The sequence below is a fragment of the Cebus imitator genome, unplaced genomic scaffold (genome assembly GCF_001604975.1).
Source record: "Cebus imitator isolate Cc_AM_T3 unplaced genomic scaffold, Cebus_imitator-1.0 Scaffold53, whole genome shotgun sequence".
NCBI lineage: Eukaryota > Metazoa > Chordata > Mammalia > Primates > Cebidae > Cebus > Cebus imitator.
This window is the reverse complement of record NW_016107368.1, coordinates 9,162,238-9,172,029: the sequence shown is the minus strand read 5'-3', so window position 1 is coordinate 9,172,029 and position 9,792 is coordinate 9,162,238. Positions and strand designations below refer to the sequence as shown.

The 9,792-nt window shown below is 50.0% G+C and overlaps 1 protein-coding gene across 2 annotated transcripts in view; it reads left to right on the top strand.

Annotated features, from left to right (window-relative positions):
- The window catches only part of LOC108304341 (double homeobox protein 4-like protein 4), a 10,520-nt gene extending 3,272 nt beyond the window's left edge, over positions 1-7,248 (top strand). Inside the window, exons 2-3 of one of the 2 annotated variants that reach the window (XM_037738460.1) lie at positions 730-926; positions 6,191-7,248. In XM_037738460.1, the coding sequence (XP_037594388.1) occupies positions 828-926; positions 6,191-6,757 (666 nt within the window). In that variant the 5' untranslated portion in view covers positions 730-827 and the 3' untranslated portion in view covers positions 6,758-7,248. Of the gene's footprint in view, positions 1-262; positions 927-6,190 lie in introns of those variants that run through there. The other variant, XM_017528498.2, reaches the window with a different exon arrangement.
- The last annotated feature ends 2,544 nt before the right edge of the window (positions 7,249-9,792 follow it).

Below are 9,792 nucleotides of genomic sequence, written 5' to 3'. Positions count from 1 at the left end.
AATGGCACGATCTCGGCTCACTGCAGCCTCTGCCTCCTGGGTTCAGGCAATTCTCCTGCCTCAGCCTCCTGAGTAGCTGGGATTACAGGCATGTGCCACTATGTCCAGCTAATTTTTTGTATTTTTAGTAGAGACGGGGTTTCACCATGTTGATCAGGATGGTCTCGATCTCTTGACCTCATGATCCACCCGCCTCGGCCTCCCAAAGTGCTGGGATTACAGGCATGAGCCACTGCGCCCGGCCCCCTGTCTTAAAAAAAATAAAAAAGGAAGGCTTCAAAAGTGAAGGCTGAGAAATCAAACCAAACCCTTAAAGCCACCTTTGATGCGTTCAAAAAGTAGAAGGCATCCATGCGTGATACAGTTCTTTTTCAAATTGGAAAGTGTAGAAAAGTGGAAAATTTCCCTTTTGCAGGGCAGTGGGGTGGGGACGCGGGCACTCCTGGGTGCTGTGGATTTGGGCAGCGGCTGACTTTCTCCTCTGCTACGAAAGGGAGGTCTTTCAGGGGAAGGCAGCCTTCGCTTCTTTGCTTGGGCTGTGTTTTATTCCTCTGAGTGAATTCTATTTTGAGCTGAGTCACAAGTCAAGAGTGAATACAAATCTGATTGACTCCGAGGACCCGAGGCTCAAATTGAGGGATGGGGCTTTCCCAAGTTGTAAGGGAAAATACCTCATTTTAGTTTTTTCTCCCATTTAACATAAACATTTACTTACGTTTTGCTTTCTAGCATCTCTTAATATTTCTCTTGCCTCACACTGTGTGGCTGTCCCAGCAACTGAGCGAGGCTGGAGGCGCAGGAGGACCAAGTTTGACAAATATCAATACATGATTCTTATAGAGGCCTTCAAAATAGACCCTTATCTTGGAATTACTGTCAGAGAAGAACTGGCCAGAAAAACACAGATTCCCGAGCCACGAATCCAGGTAAAGTGTAAATGTAGCTACTTGTGTTTCTCTAACTGGGAAGCGGGGCGGGGGCGGGAGGAGGGGGGGAGGCAGGGAGGACATGTATTGAGCGTCTGTTTTTCCACAGGCTTAAAAACCATTTTTGAGTTAATTTTCTCAATGTCTCTGAGAGGTATTATCCCCATTCACTGGACTGGGAAAATAAAGATAAGCAAGGTTTAGTGATTTAGATTACAATTCTGGCAAGGGTAGTGTCTAAATTGGTTTATGTGGGTTATAGCTGTCAAATAGTTGAAATGAAAAATTAAAGGTGCGAGATTAAAAATTAGAAATTAAAGCTGCCAAACTGGGCTGGGCACAGTGTCTTGTGCCTATAATCCCAGCACTTTGGGAGGCAAAGGTGAATGGATCACTTGAGCCCATAAGTTTGAGACCAGCTTGGGCAACATGGTGAAACCCTATCTTTACAAAAAAACACAAAAAATTATCTGGGTGTGGTGGCATGCACCTGTGCTCCCAGCTACTCAGGAGGCTGATGGGAGGATCATCTGAGCCCAAGAGGTTGAGGCCACAGTAAGCTGCGATTATGGCACTGTACTCCAGCCTGGGTGACACAGGGTGACCCTGTCTCAAAAAAAAAAAAAAAAAAAAAAAAAAAAAAAAAAAAAAAAAAAAAAAAAAAAAAACCCAAAAAACTGTAAAACTGAAAAATATTCACTAATACATTAAAAAATAAATAAATCTTTTACATAGTCACTTAAATAACATTTTTTTTTTTCAAGAAAAGCAACTGTATTGCAAAGCCAGAACATGTAGCAGGAGGAATGGCATCAGAAGACTAGCCAATAGAAAGTTCTCAGATGTTCGGAATTTCACCCCTGCCCTACCTCATGCAGCCTCTAGAGAAATCCACTGAGAGAATGGGGAGTGAAAAGGCAGAGGCAAATCACTGAGTGTGGTACAGACACAGCTGTATCCTTGCAGGAACCCCTGGAAGGGTGGGGATCCCTGGGGCTCCCAGGGCTCCTGTGGGATTTGGTCCTCTGGGTCTCAGCCTTGGAGCACACTGTAGTCATTCAGGGCCTCCAGTCTCTCCCCCAGGAGGTCTGAAGTGATCAGTCTGCTGCAGCCTGGGAATTCTCATCTACCTCCCCCCAGGTGATTGATGGGTACAGCCAGGTTTGAGAAACTTGACAGTAGCTGCCCAAAAGGAACTCTCTGAGTCTCTGAGAGTGGAGGCCGAGAACGCACACTCGCCAGGTGATTCTGATGTGTAGCTAGGACTAAACAGTGCCTGTTCTGGACCAAAGGTTTTCAGCCCTAGACTCCATCAGTGCCCCACCCCAAAGCCCTGGAATCAGAATCTTTGGGAGCCTGGCCCAGGCATGTCTAAGCGTTTCAGCTCCAGGTGACTCCAACACGCAGACGTCAGGCCCTACGTATGGGGCTCTTGGACGTGATTGCTTGTTGTCATCACGTGGAGAGCTTTACGATGGACTGAACTGTACAATGCATGTCCAATTTACTAGTCTAGGATTCAACCCCTGGGTCCAGGGAGTTCTGAAATTCCCCAGGCGGTCCACAGGTGAGGCAGAGTTGAATCATCCTCAGCTGTCTCACAGTGGAAGGGGGTGCCGCTCCCACCCCATCTTCTCTGCCTGCTATTGTGACAGCCCCTCCTCCAACCATCAGCCCCCATCTCCCCAGCCATCTTAGAGCCTCTCCCAGGCAGGCATTGTGTCTTATTCCCTTTTTTCTTCCTTCTTGCCTTTGGTAGGTGCTTGATAAAGATGATGCAATAATTCAGGACCTAATCAAGTAAGAATGAACATCCACTGAGGATTTGCTATGTGCAAAGCTCTCTATTAAGAATTTTATTTCAGGGCCAGGTGAGGTGGCTCCTGTCTGTAATCCCAGCACTTGGGTGGCTGAGGTGGGTGGATCATGAGTTCAAGAGATGGAGACCGTCCTGGTCACCATGGTGAAACCCCATCTCTACTAAAAATACAAAAATTATCTGGGCATGGTGGTGCATGCCTGTAGTCCCAGCTACTCGGGAGGCTGAGGCAGGAGAATTGCTTGAACCCAGGAGGCGGAGGTTGCAGTGAGCCGAGATCTCACCACTACACTCCAGCCTGGTGACAGAGCAAGATTCTGTCTCAAAAAAAATTTTTTTTATTTAAAAAAATCTATATATTCCAGGGATATTTAAAACACCACAACCCAGAGGGGAAAGGTTTGACCTCAATTAAGAACATGGTAGAGCAGGGTGAGGGTGGGGATGGGGTAGGGGCTTTCTTTCCTATGAATGTCTGCTGTTCCAACTTTACCAAGTGTTCGCTAGGAGACAGAAAAGCTGAGATAGCCCTAAGGGTTGGAAGCAAAGAGGATAACGGTCTTTTTTTTTTTTTTCATAAAGACAGGGTTTCACCATGTTGGTCAGGTTTGTCTTGAACTCCCGACTTCAGGTGATCCGCCCGCCTTGGCCTCCAAAGTGCTTGGATTACAGGTGTGAGCCACCATGCCTGGCCGAGGATGACAGTCTTACCTGCTGGCCTTAGGAAAATGCAGCTCTGGGGGAGGGAGGGAGCCGCCAGCTAGATCTTTATCACAGCATCCCACAGACTTTCCAGTCCTTCTGTCCTGGAAGCCCAAACGCCCCTACTAGGTACGTACAATTTCATGACCACTTTACAGACAAAGGAACTGGCTTCAAAAGTTCAGTAAATGGTTTGGGGTCATGGCTGGCTCTCCCTCATATTTCCCAGTACTGAAATGGGAAACCCCAACATTCTTCAGCTTAGATGTGACAATGCATGTCCCTTCAGATAATTTGACCCAGAGGGTCTGGCACAGTTACCTGCATAGGAAGATGGCTCTGTGCTTGCAAAGGCCCTTTTAAAAATATCTAAATAAAAAATGTTCTTTCTTTCCAAATCCTTAAAAGTTTCTGAAACAAAGGCCCTGAGGGAGGAAGGCAGGCTGGGTTTGGTGAGCGGCCAGCAGCTGGGCGGGCCTGAGGCTGGGTGTGTCCAGAGGTTAGGGGAATGCCAGGTTGAAGAATTGGGTCTTTGTCTTGGGGTTGTTTGTGTTGTCACTGCACTGCTCAGTCTGAGGCCTTGGAGCTGCCTGGAGGCTGGGACAGGTAAGTGGCCACCCTTGTGATCCTGGGGGCCTGGCTTAGCCCGCCCGTCCGGGGCCCATGACTCATCATTTTGGGTGATTTTGATGCCCTGCCCCAAAACTCAGGAGAAGGGACTGAATGTTTGGGAAAAGGAGAGGTGTGTTTTGTACACAGGATACATTTGCCTGAGGTAGAGTCAAAGAAACCCACAGGGATTGAAACTGAACTGATTCCTGGAATGGTGGCTCACGCCTGTAATCCAGCACTTTGGGAGGCAGAGGTGGGTAGATTACCCGAGGTCAGGAGTTCGAGATCAGTCTGGCCAACATGGTGAAACCTCATCTCTACTAAAAATACAAAAATTAGCCAGGCACGGTGGTGTATGCTTATAATCCCAGCTACTTGGGAGGCTGAGGCAGGAGAATCTCTTGAACCCAGGAGGTGGAGGTTGCAGTGAGCCAAGATGGTGCCACTGCACTCCAGCCTGGACAACAGAGCAACACTCTGTCTAAATAAAAAAGAAAGAAAAGAAACTGAACTAAGATTTGTGGTGGCAAGAGGCATTTACGCAGAGACGTGTGTTTTATGCATTGCTGTTGTGAACATGAGACCACCCCCATGAGAACAGGCAAAAGCCGTTTTTGTTTTGTTTTTTGAGACAGGGTCTTGCTCTGTGGCCCAGGCTAGAGTGCAGTGGAGCAATCTTGGCTCACTGCAACCTCAGCCTCCTGGGTTCAAGCGATTCTCCTGCCTCAGTCTCCCGAGTAGTTGGGATGACAGGCACCCCCCACCACGCCTGGCTAATTTTTGTATTTTTAGTAGAGATGGGTTTATCGCCGTGTTGGCAGGGCTGATCTTGAACTCCTGATCTCAAATGACCCACCTGCCTCAGCCTCCCAAAGTGCTGGGATTGCAGGTGTGAGCCACCCTGCAGGGCTGCAAAAGCTGTTTATTCAGATCTTGCTGCTGCAAGGGAGTCAGCCACTGCTTCCATTTGCAGAGATTTCCAGCAGGTCTAGGAGTGGGAATCTTCATCATGAGACAAGGGAAGCCCCAGGAAGGCTCTGAGGGAGGCTGTGGGCCTGGGGGAGCTGGGGTGGTTGACTAGAAGGAGACGTTCTATGGGATTGGGTAGAGCAGTGCATTTGGCTTTCCTTGGTTGGTCCTGGGTTGCAAGGAAGCGAAGGGGGTGTGTACATAAAAAGCAGGAGGGCAGTTGTGTAAGGAGGCTGCAGAGGCATGGGCCCGGGGCCAGTGTTGCAAGGGTCCTGGCCCGTGTGGTCCATTTGTATAGTCAGGCCCTGGGCATTTTCCCAGGGCTGAGCAGGCACACAGTATGTTTTTAATACGTATTTGATAATGATGAATGCATATATTTAAAAGGGGGAGTTACATGATGAATATATATATATATATATATATATTTTTTTTTTTTTTTTTTGCTCTGTACTCAGGCTGGAATGCAGTGGCAAGATCTCTGCTCACTGCAACCTCCACCTCCCGGGTTCAAGTGATTATCCCACCTTAGCCTCCCAAGAAGCTGGGACTACAGGTGTGCGCCAGCCCACCCAGCTATTTTTGTATTTTTAGTAGAGATGGGGTTTTCACCATGTTGGCCAGATGGTCTCGATCCCTTGACCTCATGATCCTCCCACCTTGTCCTCCCAAAGTGCTGGGATTATAGACACGAGCCACTGCTCCCGGCTGAATAAAAAATTTTTAAGAAGGCAAAGATCCTCACGGTTTTAAAAACAAAATCTGCTTGATAGGACAGAAGAGGTGTTTTTGAGAGGGGGCAGGGATAGCAAAGGTTAAACTGCACTTGGCAGGTAGAGGAGAGAAGAGAAGCGGTCCCAGGAAGATGTCTGCACAAAGGACACTCTCAGAGGGGCTGGGGAGCAGGACAGCAGTGAGGCTGCAAGGTGGGGGCTTTGGGGAGAGTTGACTGGAACGAAGGTGGCCCACACAGGTAACGGTTTGAATCAGCCTAGCCAAGGAGTTTGGGGGTACGCTAAGCTCCAGTTGTTTTATTTGGTAGGTGTTTAACGCTGGTTACATGCTACTTGGTGATAATTATGGGATTGAGCTTGATTAGAAAGTGCCTTTTTCCCCTCTCTCTCCTTCCCTTCCCATCTCTGTCTCTTTCTTGCCCTCCCAGGTTTGGTTTCAGAACCAGAGAGCTCGTGTACCGAAGGGAAGCCAGAGGAGGCCCAGCGTGGAGACAGCCTGGGCGCAGGCCGTGATGCCAGGCTCCGGTCAGCCTGGGCTACTGGCCCCCAACTACTCCTGCCAGCAGGGCTTCCCGGGGGTCCCGAGCAATGTGGACAGCTTCTGTTGGGAATTGGAGGTCGCTTCGGGCCAAGCTCGTCTCTGGGGGGACGCTGGTGTCCCGGGCGCGAATATGGCCCCTGCCGACCTGGAGGTGGCAGCCAGCGCGCAGGGCCAGCCCTACAGAGACGTCCCGTGCTGTCCGCCCTCGGGCTCAGCGCTGCTTCCAGGTCCCACTTGCCACCAGCCTTTCCCACAGCTGGAAGCTGGCAGTGCTGGGCCTCAAGTTCGTCCGGGGGCACCGGGCCTGCCCCCCGCGCTCGGGGCGGAGCAGCAGCCGAGCTGGGGCTGGCAGCCGGGGGAGGCGCCCGGGTGCGCCGGGACCTGGGAGGAGCCCTCTCCGCTGCAGCAGCTCTGGCCGCAGCCGCAGCCGTCGCAGGGCCCCGCGGAGCGCTAGGAACAGGCTGGTTCTCCTCCTCCTGAACCCTGCCCGCGCCGGAGGCCCAGCACCCCCGCCCCAGCGGCCGCTGCGGGGTCTGCACCTCTGGGGACTGCGCAGGAAACTAGTGGAAATGACCTCCCAGTGTCGAGCGATGGGAGGCAGATGAACTAACCTAGGGCTCATCGCGAGAGTTCACATATGAAAACTGAAGAGGAATATCACGATTTATATAACTGTTATGGAAAGGCTTCCGGACATACTTTTCAGGGAAATGAAGTTGTTAGGGTGGGAGGGCCTCGGGGTGCATGGGAGCTAGAGACTTGCCTTAGATGGGATAAAAAAGGATAGACTTGATAAATTCGTCGGTCCTCCCACTTACTAACCGAGTAAACACGGAGCACTTACAATGTACAAAGTCCACTAGAGAGAAGGGGTGCGGCAGGATGAGGTCGGCTTTGTAGAAATGTATTACATTGTATCAGTAAAGAGCAATGATTTCCACTCTGGCGGCATCTGCGTTTCGCTGATGCTGCGTCTTCTCGGCATGATGGTGACTTCTCCCGTCCTGGCGTTTGAGCTGCTCCCTGACCCATCTCCCCTTCTCCAGCTTTAACCAGACTTCTTTTCCCTGCGTCCAGCCAAATGGAGTTCTTTCTGGAGGTTGAGCCTGTCCCTGCCACAGGCCAGTTTCCTGAAACAGTCTGCTCCTTGCCATTCACCTTTCGGGGCCTAACAGCAAACTCCACAGTAAAATTTGAGAGTGGGGCCGGGTGCGGTGGCGCACGCCTGTAATCCCAGCACTTTGGGAGGCCGAGGTGGGCAGATCACGAGGTCAAGAGATCCAGACCATCCTGGCCAACATCGTGAAACCCCGTCTCTAGGAAAAAAACAAAAAAAAATTGAGAGTGAGTCTGAGTAGTAGAAAGATACATTTCTTCTGCCTAGGGGTTCACAGGGTCTGGCATATGGTGTTTCTCCCCTGTGCAATATTTGCCCAGCGGTGCTGAGAGGGAGATGGAAAGAGCGAGGTGGGGATGGAGGAAGGGGAGCACACCAGCACAGAGGTGATTCAGCAGGGAGGGCGGACACTGCTACCTCATGGTCCAGGAAATAAACACTCCTCTCATTTTTCGGGAGACCATGGCTTTCTGGTTACTGAATAAGGATCTGGTGTAAGTTAGAGATGAAATTAGGGAGATCAGTGGCCTGACACAGTCTAAAAACCAGAAGCCCAGCCCATTGCGCTTGTCCACAGAAATGCTTGTCACTACCACGTTGTTTTTTGTTTTTGTTTTTTTTGAGACCTAGTTTGCTCTGTCACCTAGGCTGGAGTGCAGTGGTGCGATCTTGGTTCACTGCAACCTCCACCTCCCTGGTTCAGTCCGATTCTCCTGCCTCAGCCTCCCGAGTAGCTGGGATTATAGGTGTCCGCCACCATGTCCAGCAAATTTTTTGTACTTTTAGTAGAGATGGGGTTTCACTGTGTTGTCCAGGCTGGTCTTGAATTCCCGACCTCGTGTGATTTGCCCACCTCAGCCTTTCAAAGTGCTGGGATTACAGGCGTAAGCCACTGCATTCAGCATTTTTTTTTTTTTTTTTTGAGACAATGTCTTGCTCTGTTGCCCAGTCTGGAGTGCAGTGTCGCAGTTTCCACTCACTGAAACCTCTGCCTCCCGAGTTCAAGGGATTCTCCTGCCTCAGCCTCCCAGGTAGCTGGGATTACAGGCAGGCGTGCCACCATGCCTGGCTAATTTTTGTATTTTTAGTAGAGATGGGGTTTTACCATGTTCCAGACTGGTCTTGAGCTCAAGTGATCCTCCTGCCTTGGCCTCCCAAAGTGCCGGGATTATAGGTATGAGCCACCATACTCCCATGTTTTATCAACCTCAGAAGTTAGGAAAGAGCTGACACATTTGGGAATTGAGCATGTAACTGACATGTAATTCACCAGTTCTCTCCATCTGTCTGATGCAGGGACTGGTCGGTTGGCTGGGGCTCCTGGCTGTCATGCTCTGGCCACCCAGCCTGAAGTCCAATACTGGGCCTACATCAGTGCTGCAGACTCTGATGCCGAAGGGCTCATGTGTTCATCAGTAGATGGGTTTGGAGTTGCGGCTCCTGCACACCCACGGCCACTTACCTTCCTAAAATGACAATCTAAGTTGAACGGGGTATAGGATTTCCCGCCAGACTGTGAGCTCCTGGAAGGCAGAGTCCCACAGTCCAGTGTACCATGATCACTGTCAGGGATCTGTTGAGTGAGGAGAGGCTGTGGATGTCCCGTTGCCAATGCCACAAGAAGGCATGAGAGCTGAGCTGCCTGGCAGTGGGAGTGGACAGCAGTCTGCCTGCTCTTCCACGGCCTTTGGGAACTTTAGCATTCCCCTGAAGCTCCCTTCACTTCCCAGGCTCTTTCTGAACCGAGACAGTGTCTGATCTGAGAAAGGCCCTTACAGGCTCTTCCTTCCCTCACAGAGCCTGGTTTCTGTACTACAAGACGGCCTGTGAGTGCCCAGTTCAGTCAAGCATAAAGAAATACATGAAATACATAACAGCATAAAGAAATACATGAAAAGAGAAAAGCATGAAAATAAAAAAAAAAAACAATAGGAAAGAGCCAGCTGTGCTGTTAATGGAGGGAAGATGGGACACAGAACTTGAAAGGCAAATGACAAGCTGGAAAAAAATTAGAACATTTACAATGGCAGATAAATTAGTAAGTTCGGATTTTTTTTTTGAGGCAGAGTTTCACTCTTGTTGCTCAGGCTGGAGTGCAGTGGCGCAATCTCGGCTCACTGCAACCTCCACCTCCCGGATTCAAGTGATTCTCCTGCCTCAGCCTCCCAAGTAGCTGGGATTACAGGCACCCGCCACCATGCCAGGCTAATTATTTTATTTTTAGTAGAGACAGGGTTTCACCATGTTGACTAGGCTGGTCTCAAACTCCTGCCCACAGGTGATCTGCCTGCCTCAGCCTCCCAAGGTGCTGAGATTACAGGCATGAGCCACCATGCCTGGCTAAGATAATGCTTTTTTTTTTTTTTTTTTTT